Here is a 23502-nt window from a genome sequence, read left to right as displayed (position 1 = left end):
AGTGCCCCCACGGCACAGGCCCGCCCGCGGATCGGTGGGCCCCGATCGCGGGCCAGGCCACCGTGGGGGCACCCCCCGGGGCCAGATCGCCCCGCGCCTCCACCAGGACCCCGGAGCCCGCCCGCGCCGCCTTGTCCCGCCGGTAAGGTAGGTGGTTTAATCCACGCCGGCGGGACAGGCATCCTAGCAGCGGGACGTCAGCCCATCCGGGCCGGAGAATCGCGGGGCGGTTGGGGGGGGGGGGGGGCGCCAACCGGCGCGGCGCGATTCCCGCCCCCATCGAATATCCGGTGCCGGAGAATTCGGCAACCAGCGGGGGCGGGATTCACGCCAGCCCCCGGCGATTCTCCGACCCGGCGGGGGGTCGGAGATTCTCGCCCCAGATTGTTACAATTTAGGTACTCTGCCAACTCTGAATGTATCTTTGTAGAAATGCTATTTCCATAATCAGACCCACTTTCCTCTTAAATTTACCACTTTATACACGACATAACAGGAATGGAAGGTGATTGGACAGTACACTGCGTGGATGTGTCTTTTGTTAGATATGTATATTAAAGAATATGGAGTAAAACAGATCAACTATAGAATCAGAATAGTACAGCATAGAAGGAGGCCATCTGCAACATTGAATCTGCACTGACTTTTTCAAAGAGAAATCCAGTTAGACCCATATTCCTGTTATTTCTCTTCTGAAGGCCGCTATTGACTCTGTATTCACCATCCTATTGGACAGTGCATTCCAAATTCTAACAATTTGTTGAATAAGGAGATTTTTCTTCATGTTGCCTGTTACTTAAATGTGTGCTCTTCGGTTATTGATCTTTCAGCTATTGAAACGGCTTCTCATTGTTTGCTCTAACTAAATCCTTCATAATTTAAGCACCTCAGTCTCTTAACCTCTCTCTAAGGAGTATAACCCCAGTTTCTCCAGATAAGTGTAACTTTCATCGCTGATCCCTCAAACCATTTTAGTAAATCTCTTTTGATGCCTGTCCAAAATATTCACCTCCTTCCTAAAGTGTAGTGCCCAGAAATAGGCAACACTCCAGTTGGGGCTAAACTACTATCAAAGAACAAAGAAAAGTACAGCACAAGAACAGGCCTTTCAGCCCTCCAAGCCCATGCCGACCATGCTGCCCGTCTAAACTAAAATCTTCTACACTTCCGGGAACCTGGGACTGAAGCGCCGTGGCAGCAGGGCTAGCCCACTGTGCCACTGTGCTGCCCGAGGTGCACATGTTTTGGGCTTGTCCAAAGCTGGAGGGATTCTGGCAGGGGTTTGCTGACATCATATCTGAGGTACTGAAGATGAAGGTTGATCCGAGTCCAAAAGTGGTGATTTTCGGAGTGTCGGACGACCCGGGAGTTCAACAGGTGAGAGAGGCCGAAGTATTGGTCTTTGCCTCCCTGGTAGCCCAGAGACAGATTTTGCTGGAGTGGAGGGACTCGGGGCTGCCGAAGCCGTGGCTGTGGGTGAACAACCTCACGGAATTCCTTAAGCTGGAAAAAAATCAAGTTCTCCTTGAAGAGTGTTTGGTGGGGGGGGGTTGCCTGGAGATGGAAGTTATTCATTGACTTCTTCAAAGATAGCTCGGATGTCAGCAGTGAGGCATAAATGGGGGAGGCAGTGTGGGTGGAGGGGAATGTCATGGAGGGTGGGGAGATGGGGTGTTATTTATTTGTTATAAAACTCCCTGTTCACTTTCTTTGGTTTTGGTTGTGTTTTATGCATGTATATATATCTTAATAAAAACATTAAAAAAAAATTACATCTTGAATTAGGAGGAATGTATCCAATCAGCTGTGAATGAATTGTTGCTGCACATTTGCATTATATCACTCCATAAATCACATTTTATTTAAATCATTATGGAAACTAAGCTTTCTGGCCATTATAGGTTGCACTCGAACTGCTAAATAGTTTGCAAAATTAATTAAATTGAATGTAAAGATATTGAACATTAATGAAAATGAAAAAAGGCCAATTTCCATGCTTTATGTTTGACAAATTGTGTTTATTGCTTAGGAATTTGAAGCAGACTTAAAACGAATGGAGACAATAAAAGAATTGTATCAGAAAAAGAACAATGAGCAGGTCTGTATGCAGACAAAAATATGAACATTATTTATCAGCATTAAATTATATTTGCCGTATAATTTATTTAGCCATGCATAAAACTCTGAGCTGGTTTATAGACTGAGAATGGATCCGTGAAATCCAGCGTAAATTTTAGGGGTGATCCTGCCTCCACTTGGTCGGCATGCCTGGCTCAAGGTTTTGGACGCTTAGTATGAGGTGGGGCTTACGTCTATCTCCAGGAGGAAGACCCGCCTCAGAGAGCTGTGAGCCAATTGGATGCTCACTTATGGGGCTCAATTGGGCCACAGATGGGTGACCTACCTAACGGCTCCCTCGTCATCAGTAAAATTGTCACAGGGCGGGGTGGTAAGTGTTCTGTCCTGTATAAAATCATGATTCTTGAGCATTATTGTAGCTGCATCTGGAAAACGGGAAAGTGTTATCCTACATGTGCCAATTTCAGCCTTCGAGATTGATGGATGATATTTAACTGTTTTTGTTTTTACTGAAGGCTGCATTTCTTATTTTGTTGCTCTTCAATGTACTGATTTATTTTGGTTGTTTATTTTTCTACAGGCTCAAATGATTCAGAAGTTTATGACAGAGATGCAGAGTCTACAAGAAGAACTTCAAAATGTGGCAAAGAGTCAGCATGAGGCCACATCTCTCCACAAACAGCAAGAGCTCCAGTTGAAGAAAGAACATAAGTTAAGTCAAGATCTGAGGAGTAAGTGTCAGGTAGGATGTCTTCTGCACCATGCTTTTATTTAAAAAATTTAATGTTTTTCGTAATGTTGGGTATTTTCTGCCAGTCATTATTTGGGCTGTTAAAAAGGAAGATTGGCAACTTCCGGTTGCGGCTATGCGGAGCTAAGTTGCACATTCGGCGGGCTCCCGCAAAAACGGACATTTGGGCTCTTTTCAGGGCCCCCAACGGCACGTTTTCAACGTTTCCCGATGTGGGAAGGAGTTTATAACAGCTCCCCGTCAGTATATGGCGTCTACTAGGAGCGGGGCGACAAAAACGGTGGTGGTGGACCCGAAGAAGGTGCGAGGGAAGAAGAACAAAATGGCGGCGGGCGGAGACCAGGCAGCATGGATGCAGTGGGCGGAGGAGCACCAGGAAGGTATCCAGCGCTGCTTCAGAGAGATTAAAGCGGACCTGCTAGAGCCGATGAAGGCTTCTATTGATAAGCTGCTGGAGACACAGACGGCCCAGGGGGTGGCGATCCGCGAGGCTCGACAAAAGATCTCTGACAATGAGGACGAGATCTTAGGCTTGGCGGTAAAGGTGGAGGCGCACGAGGCGCTCCACAAGAAATGGCAGGAGCGGTTTGAGGAGATGGAGAATCGGTCGAGGCGGAAGAATCTGCGTATTCTGGGCCTCCCGGAGGGGCTAGAGGGGCCGGGCGTGGGGGCCTATGTGGTCACCGTGTTAAACTCGCTGATGGGAGCGGGGTCCTTCCAGGGGGCCCTGGAGCTGGAAGGGGCCCATAGAGTACTGGCGAGGAAGCCCACGGCTAACGAGCCTCCATGGACGGTGTTGGTGAGGTTCCATCGGTTCGTCGATCGGGAGTGCGTGCTCAGGTGGGCCAAGAAGGAGAGGAGCAGCAGGTGGGAGAACGCGGACGTTCGAATATACCAGGACTGGAGTGCGGAGGTGGCGAAGAGGAGGGCCGGGTACAATCGAGCGAGGGCGATGCTGCACAGGAAGGGGGTGAAGTTTGGCATGTTGCAGCCGGCGCGACTGTGGGTCACCTACAAGGACCGGCGCCATTATTTTGAGGAGGCGTGGGCCTTTGTTCAGGCCGAGAAGTTGGACACAGATTGAGGGTCGGGATGGGCGATTGGGGACTGCGGTTCATATGTTATGTTTATTCTTTTTCCGAGGGGGGGGCCTTTGCATTGCTCTGGGTTTTCTGTGTGTTTTTCTCTTTTGGGTCGGTGAGGGTGGTTGGGGCAGGTTGGGCACTGTTCTGGTTGGGTTGTGTAGCGCAACAATTACTCACAAGTCGAGAAGTGATTAAGTCAATCGAGGCTTTATTAAGCAAGACTTGTTCCCCAGCAGCTCAGTTACAGAATGCGGCTGCTGGGAGAACCCGGGCTCTTATACTCCGCCTTGCTGGGTGGAGCCAGCAGGTGGCAGATCCAACCAGGAACCAGTGTCTGTCTGCCAATAGCCTCTCGGCTTCACAGGTACCATACTACCCCTAATACATACCACCACATTCACCCCTTGTTAAAAAGGAACCCGGCGGGGTGGTGGGTCGCATGGTGGTTGGGGGTTTCCAAAGCTGGTCCTGGAACTATTTTCGTACAGTGGCTATGCATTGAGGCTCAACAGTTAACTATTTACAGGTTTTGTCAGAATTATTTACAGATTTTTGTCTCACGGATTCCACGAGTCGAGCGGGTGCCCTGGTCATCCTAGTCAATCGCCTCAGCCCTGGTGGTGGTGCAGGTGCTGGCTCGGGCACTGTCATCTCTGGGAGCGTTGCGCTGTTCGTTACTGGTTCTTTACTCCTGGGCGGGCACGGGAGGAGGACCGATCCACCCGGGAAGGGAGCGGCCGTGGGGTGCGCCGGTGGGAGGGAGGGGGTGATTGGTGTTGGGGGTGTGTGTGTGTTTCCGGCGGGCACCAGGTCCCGCAGGGAGACCGTGTCCTGTCGGCCGTCGGGGTACGCCAGGCATACTGAGGGTTTGCGTGGAGAAGGTGAAGCCTCTCGACCAACGGGTCCGATTTGTGCGCCTGCACATGCTTTCAGAGCAAGATGGGTCCTGGGGCTGCCAGCCAGGTTGCAGCGACGTTCCGGAGGAGGACTTCCTAGGGAAGACAAGGAGGCGCTCATCCGGCGCTTGATTCGTGGTGGTACACAGCAGCGACCGGATGGAGTGGAGGGCATCCGGGAGGACTTCCTGCCAACGGGAAACTGGGAGATTTCTGGACCGTAGGGCCAGTAGGACGGTCTTCCAGACCGTTCCATTCTCCCTCTCTACCTGTCCGTTTCCCTGGGGGTTGTAACTGGTCGTTCTGCTCTAGGCAATGCCCTTGCTGAGCAGGAACTGACGCAGTTTGTCGCTCATGAAGAAGGACCCCCTGTCGCTATGGATGTACGCGGGGAAACCGAACAGTGTAAAGATGGTGCCGAGGGCTTTAATGACTGTGGCCGCAGTCATGTCGGGGCAGGGGATGGCGAAGGGAAAACAGGAGTATTCGTCCACCACGTTTAGGAAGTACGCGTTGCGGTCGGTGGAGGGGAGGGGGCCTTTGAAATCCAAACTGAGGCATTCAAAGGGACGGGAAGCCTTTATCAGGTGTGCTCTATCGGGCCTGAAAAAGTGCGGTATGCACTCTGCGCAGATTTGGCAGTTCCTGGTGGCTGTACGGACCTCCTCGACAGGGGAGGTTACGGGACTTCACCAAATGGTAGAATCGAGTGACCCCCGGGTGGCAGAGGTCCTCGTGGAGGACTTGGAGGCGGTCTACTTGTGCGTTGGCACACATGCCGCGGGATAGGACATTGGACGGCTCGTTCAGCTTGCCGGGACGATACAAGATCTCATAGTTATAGGGGGAGACCTCAATCCTCCACCTTAAGATCTTGTCGTTCTTGATTTTGCCCCGCTGTGCATTATCGAACATAAAGGCTACCGACCGTTGGTCAGTGAGGAGAGTGAATCTCCTGCCGGCCAGGTAATGCCTCCAGTGTCGCACAGCTTCCACTATGCCTTGGGCTTCCTTTTCCACTGAGGAGTGGCGGATTTCTGAGGCGTGGAGGGTCCGTGAGAAAAAAGCCACGGGTCTGCCCGCTTGGTTGAGGGTGGCCGCCAGAGCTACATCAGATGCGTCGCTCTCGACTTGGAAGGGGAGGGACCCGTCGATTGCGTGCATCGTGGCCTTTGCGATATCCGCTTTGATGCGGCTGAAGGCCTGGCGGGTCTCTGTCGACAGGGGGAAGGTAGTGGACTGGATTAACGGGCGGGCCTTGTCTGCGTTTTGGGGAACCCACTGGGCGTAGTACGAGAAGGAGCCCAGGCAGTGTTTCAGGGCTTTGGAGCAGGGGGGAGGGGAAATTCCATAAGGGGGCGCATGAGTTCAGGGTCGGGGCCTATCACTCCATTACGCACTACGTATCCCAGGATGGCCAGATGGTTAGTGCTAAAAACGCATTTTTCCTCGTTATAGATGAGGTTCAGGGCATTAGCGGCCTGGAGGAATTTGCAGAGGTTGGCGTCGTGGTCCTGCTGGTCATGGCCGCAGATGGTTACATTGTTGAGGTATGGGAACGTGGTCCGCAAACCGTGCTGGTCAACCATTCGGTCCATCTCCCATTGGAAGACCGAGACTCCGTTCGTGACGCCAAATGAGACCCTTAAAAAATGGTAGAGCCGCCCGTCTGCCTCGAAGGCCATGTACTTGCGGTCACTCGGGGGATGGGGAGCCAGTGGTATGCGGACTTGAGGTCCACGGTGGAAAAGACTTTGTACTGTGCAATCCGATTCACCATGTCGGATATGCGGTGGAGAGGGTACGCATCTAGCTGCGTGTACCTATTGATGGTCTGACTATAGTCTACGACCATCCTCTGCTTCTCCCCGGTCTTCACAACTACCACCTGGGCTCTCCAGGGACTATTACTGGCCTGGATTATGCCTTCCTTCAGCAGCCGCTGGACTTAAGACCGGATAAACGTTCGATCCTGGGCGCTGTATCGTCTGCTCCTAGTGGCGACGGGTTTGCAATCCGGGGTGAGGTTCGCAAACAAGGAAGGCGGTTCAACCTTGAGGGTCGCGAGGCTGCAGATAGTGAGTGGGGGTATAGGGCCGGCGAATTGGAACGTTAGGCTCTGGAGGTTACATTGGAAATCTAACCCTAAGAGAGTGGGAGCGCAGAGTTGGGGAAGGACATAAAGCCGATAATTCTTAAACTCCCTCCCTTGCACCGTTAGGTTCGCGATGCAGAACCCTTTGATCTCTACGGAATGGGATCCCGCTGCCAGGAAAATCTTTTGGGTGCCCCGAAGAATGGAAAGAAAACAATGTCTTACCGTATCCGGATGGATAAAACTTTCCGTGCTCCCAGAGTTGATCAGGCATGGCGTCTCGTACCAGTTGACCAGCACCGTTGTTGTTGCCGTTTGGAGCATCCGGGGCTGCGATTGGTCCAGGGTCACCGAAGCCAGTCGTGGTTGTTGCGTCGCGGCATTTCCTTCAGACCCCGTGGAGCCATCTATGCTGGGGTCCTTGGCTATCAGCCAAGCTGGCGGCGTCCATGGATCGCACGTGGCCGGGGGGGTCACAAGATGGCGGCGCCCATCCTCCCCACGTGGTGTCCGGGACCCAAAATGGCGGCGCCCGCGGGACGAGACGGGGGTATGCCGCTGTGTGGAATGGGCCTGGTGTGGGGTGTGGGCACGTGGCTGGCCGAGGAGGGGTCATGGCTAGCCGGTGAGGGAGGGGGGGCGGGTAGCCCCCTGATCTGGCTGATAACCTGGAATGTAAGGGGACTGAATGGGCCGGTTAAGCGGGCCCGCATGTTCGCGCACCTGAAGGGGCTCAAGGCGGATGTGGTTATGCTCCAGGAGACACACCTAAAGGTGGCAGACCAGGTAAGATTGAGGAAAGGGTGGGTAGGTCAGGTGTTTCTCTCGGGGCTGGATGCCAAAAATCGAGGGGTGGCGATCTTGGTGGGAAAGAAGGTGCCATTCGAGGCGTCGAGCATTGTGGCAGATAATGGCGGTAGGTACGTAATGGTAAGTGGTAAGTTGCAGGGAGAGAGGGTAGTACTGTTCAATGTGTATGCCCCGAACTGGGACGATGCGGGTTTTATGCGGCGTATGTTGGGTCGGATCCCAGACTTGGAAGTGGGGGGCCTGATAATGGGGGGAGACTTCAACACGGTGCTGGATCCGGCACTGGACTGCTCCAGGTCTAGGACGGGTAGGAGCCGGCGGCGGCTAGAGTGCTGAGGGGGTTTATCGACCAGATGGGATGGGTGGACCCTTGGAGATTTGCAAGGCTGGGGACTAGGGAATTTTCATTCTTCTCACATGCCCATAAGGCCCGAATCGACTGTTTCATTCTGAGTAGGGCGCTGATAGCGAGAGTAGAGGACACTGAGTACTTGGCGATAGCCATTTCGGACCACGCCCCTCATTGGGTGGACTTGGAGATGGGGGAGGAGAGGGACCAGCGCCCGCTGTGGCGCTTGGAGGTGGGGCTGTTGGCGGACGAGGAGGTGAGCGAGCGGGTCCGAGGAAGTATAGAGAGGTACTTGGAGACCAACAACAACGGGGAGATCCAAGTGGGGATGGTATGGGAGGTGCTAAAGGCGGTGGTGAGGGGAGAGCTGATCTCCATTAGAGCCCACAAGGAGTGGGGGGAGAGGGAGAGGCTGGTGGGGTAGATGGTGAGGGTAGACAGGAGGTATGCGGAGGAGCCCGAGGAAGGATTGTTGAGGAAGAGGCGTAGCCTCCAGGCCAAATTCGACCTGGTGACCACCAGGAAGGCGGAGGTGCAGTGGAGGAAGGCCCAGGGGGCGATCTACGAGTATGGGGAAAAGGCAAGCCGGATGTTGGTGCCTCAGCTTCGGAAGCGGGACGCAGCTAGGGAGATCGGGGGAGTTAAGGACAGGGGAGGGAGCGTGGTGCGTAGTGGGGTTGGCATCAATGGGGTCTTCAGGGACTTTTACGAGGAATTGTACCGATCCGAGCCCCAACTGGATTGCCCCCAATGATGTCCCGGGCACTGATCTCCTTGAGCCTGAAGCGGGACAAGGATCCCCTGCAATGTGGGTCTTGCAGACCGATTTCCTTGCTACATGTAGATGCCAAGGTGCTGGCGGACGTCTTAGCCACGAGGATCGAGGATTGTGTGCCGCAGATCATCCATGAAGACCAGACGGGGTTTGTGAAGGGGAGACAGTTGAACGCGAATGGCTCTTGAACGTTATCATGATGCCGGCGAGGGAGGGGGAGGCGGAGATAGTGGTGGCGATGGACGCTGAGAAAGCCTTCGATAGGGTAGAGTGGGGGTACTTGTGGGAGGTGCTGAAGAGGTTCGGGTTTGGGGAGGGGTTTGTCAGGTGGGTTAGGCTGTTGTATGAGGTCCCGATGGCGAGTGTGGCCACAAACAGAAGGAGGTCCAAGTACTTTCGGTTGCACCAAGGGACGAGACAGGGTGTCCCCTGTCCCCCCTGCTCTTCGCACTGGCGATTGAACCCCTGGCTGTGGCACTGAGGGAGTCAAGGAACTGGGGGGGGTTGGTGTGAGGTGGAGAGGAGCATAGGGTGTCGCTTTATGCGGATGACCTGCTGCTGTATGTGGCGGACCCGGTGGGAGGAATGCCGGAGGTAATGAGGATTCTTAGGGAATTCGGGGGCTTTTCGGGGTACAAGCTCAACATGGGGAAGAGCTAGCTGTTCGTAGTTCATCCAGGGGACCAGGAGAGGGGGATTGGCGAGCTCCCACTACAAAGGGCGGAGAGGAGCTTCAGGTATTTGGGGGTCCAGGTGGCCAGGAGCTGGGGGGCCCTGCATAGGCTTAATTTTACGAGGCTGGTGGTGCAAATGGAGGAGTTCAAGAGGTGGGACGCGTTGCCGCTGTCCTTAGCGGGTATGGTGCAGTCAATCAAAATGACGGTGCTCCCAAGGTTTTTGTTACTGTTCCAGTGCCTCCCTGTTTTTATCCCGAAGGCCTTCTTTAGGCGGGTCAACAGGAGCATAACGGGGTTTGTGTGGGCGCGAGGGACTCCGAGGGTGAGAAGGGTGTTCCTGGAGCAGGGTAGAGATAGGGGGGGACTGGCGCTGCCTAACCTCTGGGTACTACTTGGGCCGCCAATGCGACGATGGTGCGCAAGTGGGTGATGGAGGGGGAGGGGGCTGCATGGAAGAGCCTGGAGACGGCGTCTTGTGTGGGTGTGAGTCTGGGGGCGCTGGCAACGGCGCCGCTGCCGCTCCCTCCAAGGAGGTATATCACGAGCCCGGTGGTGGTGGCTGCCCTCAAAATTTGGGGGCAGTGGAGGCGGCACAGGGGGGAAGTTGGGGCCTTGGCGTGGACCCCAATACGGGGGAACCACCGGTTCGCCCCAGGAAGAACAGGTGGAGGGTTTTCGGGGTGGCACAGGGCAGGGATACGAAAGATGGGGGACCTGTTTGTGGACGGGGGGTTTGCGAGCCTGGGTGAGCCAGACGGCAGGTGGTGGAATTCCCGCGGCTACTGCACACACAGTACAGGACAGGATGCTCTCGGTGGGGGGGGGGGGGAGTAGGGAAGATTTCGGAAACTTACCAGGTGATGCAGGAGGAGGAGGAGGCCTCAGTGGTGGAGGTAAAAGATAAGTGGGAGGAGGAGTTGGGAGAGGAGATTGAGGAAGGGACGTGGGCAGAAGCCCTGGGGAGGGTGAATTCTTCCTCTTTGTGCGTGAGGCTCAGCCTCATACAGTTTAAGGTGCACCACAGGGCACACATGACCGGGACAAGGATGAGCCGGTTCTTTGGGGGTGAGGACAGGTGTGTTAGGTGCTCAGGGAGCCCAGCAAATCACACCCATATGTTCTGGGCATGCCCAGCGCTGGAGGAATTTTGGAAGGGCGTAGCAAGGACGGTATCGAGGGTGGTAGGATCCAGGGTCAAACCGGGCTGGGGGCTCACAATATTTGGGGTGGCAGAGGAGCCAGGAGTGCAGGAGGCGAAAGAGGCCGGAATTCTGGCCTTTGGTAGCCCGGCGAAGGATTCTTCTTCAGTGGAAGGATGCGAGGCCCCCAAGCGTGGAATCCTGGATCAGCGATATGGCGGGGTTCATTAAATTGGAGAGGGTGATATTCGCCTTGAGAGGGTCGGTCCACGGGTTCTTTGGGCGGTGGCAATCGTTCTTAGACTTTCTGGCAGAACGATAGACATTGGTCAATGGCAGCAGCAGCTCGGGGTGGGGGGGGGGGGGTTTACTTTATTCTTGTTTTTGTTATTTACACTGAAGGGTCTGAGGGGGTGTATACACCTGTTGTGCTAAGTCGGGATGTTAATGTTAATTTATTATCTATGTGCGGGGGGGGGGGGGTATGGAGGGTTAGTTTTCTGGATTGTGTTTTGTACTTAACCCTGTTGGGTTCTTTTTTTTTCTCATTTTGTTATTGATATTTTATGAAAACCTTTAATAAGAAATTTTCTTTTAAAAAAAAAAAAGGAAGATTGGCATTTATACAATGGCCTACTTTGGAAGGCAATACAAAATTGGAGCAGGATTCCTAGTCTCTGACCTGCTCTTATAGCTACAGTATTTATATGGCTAGTCCAGTTCAGTTTCTGGTTAATGGTAACTTCCAGGATGGTGATGGATGATGGTGGCTCTCTGTGAGAAGGCTCTGTGGATTTATATTTTTAGAATTCAATGTTAATCCTGAAGTTTTCCCCAAATGTCATAATTAGTTCAAGAGCTCACTGTACTACTTTTATTTCTATCACTGTTATTCATCTTCTAGTGTCACTAGATCACACAACGTGGACTCGGTTTAAGAAATTTGTATTGCAGTACTTTTGTTAAACTTGATTCACATAGAATGGTTCTAAAATTCTGAATTTTAACAAACACAAATATGTTTTTTCTTGCTGCTAGACTCTTGAGATGAAAGTGAAAAGTCTGCAAACCTGCAAAGAAGTAACTGAGCAGAAACTAAAGGAAGCTAGTTTGGAGTCACAGCAGGTAGGAGAAAGTGATCTGTGAGATACTTGTTTTGTATCCTTTATGTTCTACATGAATATGACAACTTGGCCAGATGTTTCTGCTCCTCTCCTGGCGTGTTCTGAGAAAGAGGGGGGGTGCGTATAATTGCAAGGACGGGATTTTCTCCAAGATCCTGCGTGCCTTGACCTGGTTGCGATTTCATGCTGGGACAGGTAGGACCTCGGAGTGGAAAGCTCATCCTTTCCCCAATAATGCCCTTAAGTGGCCATTTATTGACCACGTAAGGACCCTTTGCCCCCGCCCCACCTCATTTTTTAGGGGTAAGTAATGACAGGAGAGCTCAAAACCATGTTGTTCTCTTCCTGATCTATGTGGGAAGCCAGAAACATTAGCACTGCTCGGGGCCAGCATGTGTGCAGGATGTGTCTCCAGTTGCAGTTCTTCAAAGTTCAGATTTCGGAGCTGGAGCGGCAGCTGGACACTGTGGTCAATCCGCAAGGCAGGGAGTATCGTGGATGGCACGTACAGAGAGGTGGTCACACCGCAGGCTCAGACTCCGCAGGCAGGAAGGGAATAGGTGACCACCAGGCAGAGCAAGGGGACAGGCATTCAGTGCAGGAATCTCCTGTGGCCATTCCCCTGCAAAACAGATATACCATTTGGATACTGTTGGAGGGGAATGGCCTCTCAGGGGACCCAGCAGCAGCCAAATTCATTTCACCGCTACAAGAGAGAGGAGTAAGAGTATGAGACTGCAATATTATAGAGGATTTAATTGTAAGGATTTTTTGGATTTGGATTTTGTTTATTGTCACGTGTACCAAGGTACAGTGAAAAGTATTTTTCAGCGTGCAGCTCAACAGATCATTAAGTACATGAAAAAAAAAGGAAATAAAATAAAATACATAATAGGGCAACACAAGGTACACAATGTAACTACATAAGCAACGGCATCGGATGAAGCATACAGGGTGTAGTGTTAAAGAGGTCAGTCCATAAAAGGGTCATTTAGGAGTCTGGTAACAGTGGGGAAGAAGCTGTTTTTGAGTCTGTTTGTGCATGTTCTCAGACTTCTGTATCTCCTGCCTGATTGAAGAAGTTGGAAGAGTGAGTAAGCAGGGTGGGAGGCGTCTTTGATTATGCTGCCCGCTTTTCCCAGGCAGCGGGAGGTGTAGATGGAGTCAATGGATGGGAGGCAGGTTTGTGTGATGGACTGGGCTGTGTTCACAACTCTCTGAAGTTTCTTGTGGTCTTGGGCCGAGCAGTTGCCGTACCAGGCTGTGATGCAGCTAGATAGGATGTTTTACAGGTGCATCTGTAAAAGTTGGTAAGAATTAATGTGGACATGCCGAATTTCCTTAGTTTCCTGAGAAAGTATAGGCGCTGTTGTGCTTTCTTGGTGGTAGCTTCTACATGGGTGGACCAGGACAGATTTTTGGAGATGTGTACCCCTAGGAATTTGAAACTGCTAACCATCTCCACCTCTGTCCCGTTGATGGTGACAGGGGTGTGCAGTACTTTGCTTTCTGAAGTCAGCGACCAGCTCTTTAGTTTTGCTGGCATTGAGGGATAGATTGTTGTCGCTGCACCACTCCACTAGGTTCTCAATCTCCCTCCTGTATTCTGACTCGTCATTATTCGAGATCTGTCCCGCTACGGTCGTATCGACAGCAAATCTCTAGGGGAAAATTGTGCTTCTGTGGCCTCAAACAGAGCTCCAGGATGGTTTGTTGCCTCACTGGTGCTAGGGTTAAGGATGTCTCAGAACAGCTACAAGACATTCTGAAGGGAGAGAGTGAACAGCCAGTGGTTGTGGTACACATTGGTACAAACACCAGAGGCAACAAAAAAGGGATGAGGTCCAAAAAGCGGAATATAGGGAGTTAAGAGGCAAGTTGAAAGGTAGGACCTCGAAGGTAGTGATCTCAGGATTATTAACAGTACTACGTGCTAGTCAGAGCAAAAATAACAGGATATATCAGATGAATACATGGCTGAAGAGAATAGCGCAAGGGGGGTGTTTCAGATTCCTGGACTTTTGGGCAGGTTCTGGAGGGGTTGGACAGTACAAACTGGACAGGTTGCAGCTGGGCAGGAGCGGGACTGATGTCCTGGGGAAGTATTTGCTGGAGTGATTGGCAAGGCTTTAACCTAAATTGGCTGGGGAATGGGAACGTAAGTGAGGAGTCGGAGGAGTGGGAAACAAGGATAAGAACAAAAGACAGAAAGGGGAATAAGAAATGTGATCGGCAGAGAAATCTAGGACCAGGATCAAACAGAACGACAGTGAAAAATAATGGGAACGGGGCAAGGAATGTTAAAAAGATAAGCCTCAAGGTTTTGTTCCTTCATGTGTGGTGCATTCGCAATAAAGTGGATGAATTAATTGTGGAAATAGATGTAAGCGGGTATGATACAGTCAAGATTATGGAGAGATGGCTGCAGGGTGACCCGGGATGGGAATTGAACATCATGGGGTATTCGGTATTTAGGAAGTCAGAAAAAAAGAAAAGATGTGGAATGGCATTGCTGGTTAAAGAGGAAATTAATACGGCTGGTAACGTGGAACGTCCGGGGACTGAATGGGCCGGTTAAAAGGTCATGGATGTTCGCACACCTCAGGAGCTTGAAAGCGCGGTTGTCTTTTTGCAGGAGACACATCTCCATGTGAAGGACCAGGTTCGGTTAAGGAAGGGGTGGGTTGGGCAGGTTTTTCACTCGGGGTTTGATTTGAAATTGAGGGGTGTGGCGATTTTAATGAGCAAAAAAATGGGATTCGTGATTTGAAGGAGGTGAAGGATCCAGGTGGGAGATATGTGATTGTGAGTGGGGTATTGGAAGGGGCACCGGTACGGTTGGTAAATGTGTATGCCCCAAATTGGGTTGATGTGGATTTTATGAGGGGGTTGCTGGCAGCAATCCCGGATTTGGCCACGTACCAGTTGATCATGGGAGGAGATTTTAACTGTGTCCTGGAGCCGAGGGTGGATAGATCGAGCCCCAGGTCGATGGGTAGGGTACGAATGGCAAGGGAGCTGGGGGGGTTTATGGAGAGGATGGGTATGGTGGATCCATGGCGCTTTCAGAACCCAGGGGGAACGGAGTATTCCTTCTTTTCACATGTCTATAAGGTGTATTCGAGGATTTATAGCTTTGTAGTGAGTCGGGAGATTTTGGTTGGGGTAGAGGGGGTAGAGTATGCGGGGACAGTTATCTCGGACCATGCACCCCACTGGCTGGATATTTAGTTCAGTACGGGACGAGAGCAGAGGCCGGGGTGGAGGTTTGACTCGGGGTTGTTGGCGGATGGAGGTTTTTGTGATAAGGTGCGGTTGGCGATTAGGGATTATGTGGAGTTCAATCAGAATGGGGAGGTGTCGGCGGGCATTTTTTGGGAAGCACTGAAGGCAGTGGTCTGTGGAGAAATTATCTCATTTACGGTTCGTGCAAATAAGGAAAGGAGGGCGGAACATGACCGTCTAGTGAGCGAGATAGTGGAGGTGGACAGGGAATATTCGAGGGTGCCCACCTTGGAGGGATTGGCAAGGAGGAAGGCGGTAGGGCAACTGTGTAGGGCAAGATGGGTGCAATACGAGTATGGGGAGAAGGCGAGCCGCATGCTGGCGCACCAGCTGCGGAGACGGGCTGTGTCCAGAGAAATATTGAAGATCCGGAAAAAGACTGGGGATGTGGAGTCAGAGCCCGGGAAGATAAATGAGGCATTTAGAGAGTATTACCAGGGACTTTATGAGGCAGACCCAGGAGGAGAGGAGGGGGACATGAGGCTGGTTCTGGACGAGCTGGAATTTCCCCAGGTGGAGGAAGCAAAGAGGCAGGCGTTGGAGGAGCCCCTGGGGCTCAGGGAGGTGCTGGATAGTATCAGCGGTATGAAGTCGGGGAAGGCCCCGGGGCCGGATGGGTACCCGGCAGAATTTTATAAGGAATTTGCGGCGGACCTGGCACCATATCTGTTGGGGCGTTTAATGAAGCACTGGAGAAGGGGGAGTTGCCGGAGACGACGAAGCAGGCAGTAATCACACTAATCCCAAAACGAAGGAAGGATCCGGTGGAATGTGGGTTGTATAGACCCATATCACTATTGAACACGGATGTGAAAGTATTGGCTAAGTTGTTGGCAGGCAGGATGGAGGATTGTGTCCCAGGGGTGGTTGCAGAAGATCAAACAGGCTTCGTGAAGGGCAGACAGCTCACGAGTAATATAAGGCGGCTGTTGAATGTGGTGATGAATCCGTCGCGAGCTCTGGTACCGGAGGTGATGGTGTCATGCTGTAGTTATACAAGGCCTTGGTGAGGCCACACCTGGAATATTGTGTTGCGGTTTGGTCTCCTTATCTGCGGAAGGATGTTCTTGCTATAGAGGGAGTGTAGCAAAGGTTTTCCAGACTCATTCTTGGGACAGAGGGACTTACATAAGAGGAGAGCTTGAGTCAATTAGGATTATATTCGCTGGAGTTTAGAAGAATGAGTGGGGATCTCGTAGAAACCTATAAAATTCTAACGGGACTGGACAGGGTAGATGCAGAAAGGATGTTCTCGATGGCTAGCTAGTCCAGAACCAAAGGTCACAGTCTAAGGATACGGGGTTAACCATTTAGGACTGAGATGAGCAGAAATTTCTTCACTCAGAGATGAATGATTCTGTGGAATTCTCTGCAAAAGATTGCAGTTGAGGCCAAAACATTATATGTTTCCAAGAAGGAGTTTGATATAGCTTTTGGAGCAAAAAGGCTCAAAGGATATGTGGGGAAAGCAGAAATGGTTACGGAGTTGGCTGGTCAGCCATGATCATGAATGGCGGAGCAGGCCCAAAAGGCCAAATTACCTACTCCTGCTGCTATTCTTTATGTTTTTATGTTAAAACACATAAAATGATAGAATGGTTACAGCCCGGGAGGAGGTCATTTGGCTCTTCATGTCTGTGCTATCTATCTGCAAGAGACGAAAGTATAAAAATATACATTCTTTTTTAAACTGTTCTTCCTGCTGAAATTCATCTAAATTAACTGTCTTCAATCTGCCTGTGCTTGCAAAACCCAAAACCAAACATCTAGGGCTGGATTTTCCATCATGTGATATTCCATTTCGCCGACAGCGCAGTCACGCCTGTGGATTTCCTGACGGCGTGGGGGTGCCCACAATGGGAAACCCCATTGGCCGGCTGGAGGTATGGAGGATCCTGCTGCTTGCTGGGGCTGCAGTACCTGAAAACGGTGCAGCGGGACAGAGAATCCCACCCCTAATGTTAGATGTGGTTCTACAATTTGGCAGCACTTGCTGAACAATTCTGTGTGCGAAAATAACAATAATAAAAATATTCCACCAACATCCAATTTACGATGAACAATCAAGCTCCTAATTTCCTCATTACACTTGCTGGAAGCGACATTCCTTCATACACAGAGATCCATTCTCTAAAAAAAAAAAATGTTCAAGACTTGTGCCTTTTTCTGAATTATCTGGGAGTTTGGGGAGCCTAGTTTCCTCTTTTTCCAATGCAATTACTCAGCCAACTAGTCAGTTTGCCAATCAATCCTTTTATCCTGTCATAAAAATTGTTGCGATTGTTTGAAATTTAACTTTCTTTTGTTTGCCCTAATGAGCGCAAGATGTAAAGCTTCAGCAACATGTTAATCTTTTCAACAATATTTAAATTAATTGTCAGAATTATTGATACTTGGTCCGGTGGCGTTCGTGAGTGGAGCGGTCGCAGCAAAAAGGCTCCCGCAGTTCCACGAAGTCGGGGCTTTTTCAGGGAACTCCGGATTAAATTTTTTTTTTTTTTTAAAGTTTCCCGCGAAATCGGGACCATTGAACTGGGCCCTCGGGAGAGGAGCAATCAGGCGGCGGCCCCCCCACGCACAGCAGCAGAGCACAGGGCAAGACAAGTGGTGGCCAGGACCGAAGCGGGGGCTGAACCTGCAGGGAGGAAGGAGGAGTAGCCGACAGCCCCCCCCCCCCCCCCAAACAGGAGAGCGCAGGGTGTGCCGATCAGCGGGGACTGACTGACCGACCCCGCCCCCCCCCCCCCTTCCCGGCGGCGACCACCACGAGGCAGGAACAAAGAGGGACTCTGGACCAGAAGCCACTCTCTCTCTTGACCTGCGTGAGTGAGGGAAAAGGAAGGAAAAAAGAACTTTTGCAAAAACAAAACTCTGAAAAGAAAACTTAAAAAAAGACGTGAGCAACCGGATCACGGCCCTGGAGAGGGAGGTGGCGAGACTGGGTACAACACAGGGGAGCCTGAAGGCCAGAGTGGACGACCAGGAAAACCGCTCGAAGAGGCAAAATGTCAGGATAGTGGGCTTACCAGAGGGGATCGAGGGTAGAAACCCCACAGCATATGTGGCCGAGATGCTGGGCAACTTAGTGGGGAAGAAAACCTTTCCCAGCCCACCAGAAATGGACAGAGCACACCGGTCGCTGCGCCCGAAGCCCAAAGCAGGGGAACACCCGAGAGCAGTTATAGCTAAACTGCACCGGTACTAAGATAGGGAAACAATCCTACGCTGGGCCAGGAAAAACAGAACCTGCAAATGGGAAGGGCATGCCATTAGAATTTACGAGGACATTGGGGCAGACCTAGCCAGGAGACAGGCCGAGTTTAATAGAGCGAAAGCAGCTCTTCACAAGAGTGACGTGCATTTTGGTATGCTGTACCCAGCGAAACTCTGGGACTCATACCAAGAAAGAGAATACTTCTTTACAGCCCCTGCCGAAGCAAACAAGTTTGTCGAGGAACATGGGCTGGAAAACCACCAGCGAAGGTAGAAATGAGGGGCCCCTGGCAAGGGGCAACAACACGCCGACGGGGGAGGGGTGAGGCAATGCCAGGCCCCCCCGCCCACGCCACGGCGAGCGCACCCTGAACAAAGAACAAACCACTGCCCGAGGGACCGCTTCAGGTGGGAGGCCAGACCCCAGCACGAGGGAACGAGATTAGCGGAGAAGGGAGAGAAAGCAAGAGGAGTGCAGGGTAGGATAGGGGAAGAGCGGGCAGAAAACCGTAGAGGCCGGGCAGGGGAGAAGCGAGACAGTAACTCCCGAGAGGGGGGCCACCGTACTAGCAGGAAAGCTAGTGCCGGGGGCATGCAACAAAGCAGGGCCGCAGCGCGCCCCCAACAGGGGGGAAAGCGCCCGGCTGGAGAAGGGGGGGACCACTCCTCAGAGATGGGAGAGCAAACTGGGATAGGAACAGGGGAAAGAGAGACAAAGGAAGGGTACAAGGGAGAGGGGAGAAAGGGGAGAGATCGGGAGCAGGGGGGACACAGGGAGGGAGAAACCGGGGAGGGGCGACACAGGGAAGGAGGGACAAACAAGGCTAGAAAAGGAATAGGGCTACAAAGTGCCACAACCAAGGGCTCGAAACAAGGAAATGCTGCAAGCACCCACCCAGTACGGTCTCTGGGCGAAGGGAGACCCCAGAGTGCAGGGGACTACCCGCATGGCGGACGCACAGTGGGCGGCCATGTTGGGTGCCCCCGGGACAAAGGGAACCCTGAAGCGCAGGGACCTGACCGCATGGAGAGAGCAGTGACAGCGGCCATCCTGGACGGCCCCCTAACAAAGGGAAACCCCGGAGAGCAGGGGCGCGTCCACCAGGTAAGTATGGTTAATCCCACAGGAGCGAGGGGGCAGAAGCCCCCCACCAGGATAGTCACCTGGAACGTATGGGGACTCAACGGCCCAGTGAAGAGATCCAGAGTCCTCACCCACCTAAGAAATATGAGGGCCGACATAGTCTTCCTCCAAGAGACACGCCTGAGAGAGCAGGACCGACCGCGATATTGATCGGCAAGAGGACGATGTTTAGGGCGACAAAGACGGTTACAGACCCAGTGGGACGGTATGTCATGGTCAGCGGGGCCCTGGGTGGGGCACCGGTAGTACTAGTTAACGTGTACGCACGAGCTTCATCAAGAAGACCATGGCAGAAATCCCTGACATAGCGACGCATTGACTAATCATGGGGGGGGGACTTCAACTGCGTACAGGACCCAAAGACAGACAGATCAAACCCCAAAACGGGGAAAACCTCCAGCATGGCCAGGGAACTCAGTCACTTTATGGAGCAGATGGGAGCGGTGGACCCCTGGAGGTTCGCCCACCCAGGGGAGAAGGAATTCTCCTTCTCCCCAGTACACAACGTATACACCAGAATTGACTTCTTTGTGGTGGGGAAAACAGTGCTTCCGGGGATAGACGAGGTGGAATACTCCGCAATTGTGATATCAGACCACGCTCCACACTACATGGACGTGAGGCTGGAGAGGGCAGGGCCCAACGCCCCACATGGAGGTTGAACGTCGCCCTACTAGTGGACAAGGCCTTCAACAAAAGGTTATCACGGGCCATTGCAGAGTACACAGAGAACAACCAGAATGGGGAGGTCTCACCCTCCACGTTCTGGGAAGCACGAAAGGCCGTACTAAGAGGGGAAATCATCGCTTTCAAAGCGCGAAGGGATATGGAGGAAAGAGTGTCTAGGCAGCAGCTGGCCGACACCATACTGGAGGTAGACCGTAAATACTCCGAGGCCCCGACCGTAGAGCTCCTGGCAGAGAGGAAAGAGCTACAAAGGAAGTTTGACCTGCTCTCCACCAGGAAAGCAGTGCACCAATTCCGCCAGGCACGTGGGACCCTATACGAACATGGAGACAAAGCCAACCGCCTATTGGCACACCAGCTGAGAAAGCAGGCAGCCACCAGAGAAATTGCACAAATCAGGGATACCAGAGGCACGCTAGAAACAGAACCAGAAAAGATCAACAAAACCTTCAAGGCCTCTACCAAGGGCTGTACACCTCAGAGCCCCCAATGGGGGAGTCTGGGATGAAACGGTTCCTTGATGGACTGGACATTCCAGTCGTGGGGGAGGGCAAAAATTGGGGCTTGGAAGCACCACTAGCACTGGGAGAGATTATGGACAGCATTAGCTCCATGCAGGCGGCGGGACCCGACGGGTTCCCGGCGGACTTCTACAAAAAGTTTGCAACTGCACTGGCCCCGCACCTGCGGGATATGTTCACAGATTCACTAGCGAGGGGCACACTGACGCCCATGCTAGCACAGGCCTCAATCTCACTGATACCTAAGAAAGACAAAGACCCAACGGAATGTGGGTCATACAGACCCATCTCACTGCTGAATGCAGACAGCAAAATACTGGCTAAAATCCTAGCCAAAAGGTTAGAAGACTGTGTACCTGAGGTGGTTGCAGAGGACCAGACGGGCTTTGTCAAAGGTAGACAGCTTACCTCGAACATCAGGCGCCTGCTGAACGTGATAATGACCCCCTCCGGGGAGAGAACACCGTAGGTGATCGTCTCCCTATTTGCAGAAAAGGCCTTCGACAGAGTCGAATGGAAATAACTCATAGAGGTACTGGAGCGGTTCGGGCTTGGAAAAGGGTTCACCTCCTGGGTAAAGCTCCTATACAACGCTCCCATGGCGAGCGTACGGACCAACAATACCAACTCCCGATACTTATAGGGGCACCAGCAAAGGATGCCCACTGTCCCCGCTGCTGTTCGCTCTAGCGATCGAACCACTAGCAATCGCGCTCAGAGCAGCAAAAAGCTGGAGGGGGATCCGAAGAGGAGGCAGAGAGCACAAAGTCTCACTCTATGCAGATGACCTGCTCCTCTACATTTCGGATCCACAGAGCAGCATGGACGGAATCATCACGCTCCTGAAAGAGTTTGGCGCCTTCTCGGACTACAAACTCAACATGAGCAAAAGCGAGATCTTCCTGGTACACCCACAAGTAGGTGGGGCAGCCCTAACGGGACTGCCGCTTAAACAACCCCGACACAAATTCCGCTACCTGGGGATCCAAATAGCCTATGACTGGAAAGGGATCCATAAATGGAACCTCACCAGTCTGACAGGGGAAGTAAAAAAGGACCTGCAGAGATGGAACACATTCCCACTATCCCTCGCAGGGAGAGTCCAGACGATCAAAATGAACGTGCTGCCCAGGTACCTCTTCCTATTCAGATCCATCCCGATCTACATCCCCAAGGCCTTTTTCAAAGCACTAGACAAACTAATCAAGGCGTTCGTATGGGGGGGGGGGGGGGGAGAATGCTAGGATTTCAAAGAAGGTGTTACAAAAAACAAAATCCAGGGGGGGGCTTGCCCTCCCAAACCTACAACTTTACCACTGGGCGGCGACGGCCGAGCGAATAAGGGGATGGATCAAGGAGCCAGAAGCCGAATGGGTGCGCACGGAAGAGGCCTCCTGCATGGGGACCACCCTCCGGGCCCTCGCCACGGTGGCGCTCCCATCCCCACCCAAAAAACACTCCAGCAGCCCGGTGGTAATAGCCACCCTCCAGTCCTGGAACTAACTACGGCAACAATGTGGCCTGACCAGAATGTCGGGAAAAGCTCCCATCTGCAACAACCATAGGTTAACGCCAGCGCTGACTGACGCCAGCTTCAAAAGGTGGGGACAGGACGGAAGGACACTGACAGTCAGGGACCTATACACGGACGGCAGGATCGCAACACTGGGCGAACTGACAGAGAAATTCCAACTAGCCAGGGGGAACGAGCTAAGGTACCTGCAACTAAAAAACTTCCTACGAAAGGAGACAGGGACATACCCACAACCACCACGACAGACACTACTGGAAGAGTTACTGGACGCAAGCATACTAGATAAAGGAAACTGTAGCGACATGTATGACCGACTTGGAGAAGGGGCCGACACCGTACTGGACACAACAAGAATGAAGTGGGAGGATGACCTGGGGATCGAAGTAGGGTGGAGACTCTGGAGCGAAGCACTGCATAGGGTCAACTCCACCTCCACATGCGCAAGGCTCAGCCTGACGCAACTAAAAGTGGTACATAGAGCCCACTTAACAAGAACCCATATGAGTAGGTTCTTCCCGGAGGTGGAGCACAGATGTGAGCGGTGCCAAGGAGGCCCAGCCAACCACGCCCACATGTTCTGGTCCTGCCCCAGACTTGCGGAGTACTGATCAGCTTTCTTCGAGGCAATGTCCAAGGTGGTGGGGGTGAGGGTGGAGCCATGCCCGGAAGTGGCGGTCTTCGGGGTTTCAGACCAGCCAGATCTATTCCTGGGGAGGAGGGCGGACGCCCTTGCCTTTGCCTCCCTGATCGCCCGTCGTAGAATCCTGTTCGGCTGGCGGTCAGCAGCACCACCCAAAGCTGCAGACTGACTGTCCGACCTCTCGGAATCTCTCCAAATGGAGAAAATCAAATTCGCCATCCGAGGGTCAGACGACGGCTTCCACAGAACGTGGGAGCCATTCACCCAATTGTTCCGAGACCTGTTTGTGACCAACAAACAAGCAGAAGAATAGCCAGGTAGCCAAGAAACAGGGGAGATTAGCCAAAGCATGAGAGGGAGAGATAGACCGGGAGGGGGGGTGGAACAGCTAAATCTAAGAGGAAGGAAAGGCGAACCATAGAGGGGGGGGTGTAGAGGGAAAAGACAGGGAACAATAGAGGAGAGCCAGGGAGGGGGAGGGGGGAGGCAGGGAAACGTTAACAAACTTAACGTCCACAGGAACTAGAGAAAACGGGGAAGACGGGAGGGCCGCAGAAGCGGAAGTGCGCAGAAGCGGAACGAGCCGACAACGGCAGCGAACTCCGTCTGGAAGAAGCAAGGGACGACAACACCACAAACAGATATGCCTACTTATGTGTGTAAATAATTTTGCCAAGAGCTGCTGCTGTTGAGCGGGG

The 23502-nt window shown here is 52.5% G+C and overlaps 1 protein-coding gene across 5 annotated transcripts in view; it reads left to right on the top strand.

The window, feature by feature from the left end:
• LOC140389833 (coiled-coil domain-containing protein 150-like) overlaps positions 1–23502 on the top strand; it is a 183269-nt gene that overhangs the window by 140932 nt on the left and 18835 nt on the right. For all 5 annotated transcript variants that reach the window (XR_011934489.1, XR_011934487.1, XR_011934486.1 and 2 more), the window contains exons 20-22: positions 2030–2098; positions 2660–2821; positions 11695–11781. Coding sequence is in view for 2 of the 5 variants with exons in the window: in XM_072474402.1 (XP_072330503.1) it covers positions 2030–2098; positions 2660–2821; positions 11695–11781 (318 nt within the window). In the remaining 3 variants the exon portion in view is untranslated. The remainder of the gene's footprint in view (positions 1–2029; positions 2099–2659; positions 2822–11694; positions 11782–23502) is intronic.

The sequence above is a fragment of the Scyliorhinus torazame genome, chromosome 14, assembly GCF_047496885.1.
Source record: "Scyliorhinus torazame isolate Kashiwa2021f chromosome 14, sScyTor2.1, whole genome shotgun sequence".
In the NCBI taxonomy this organism is placed as follows: Eukaryota; Metazoa; Chordata; class Chondrichthyes; order Carcharhiniformes; family Scyliorhinidae; genus Scyliorhinus; species Scyliorhinus torazame.
This window is presented reverse-complemented; position numbering and strand designations above follow the sequence as displayed.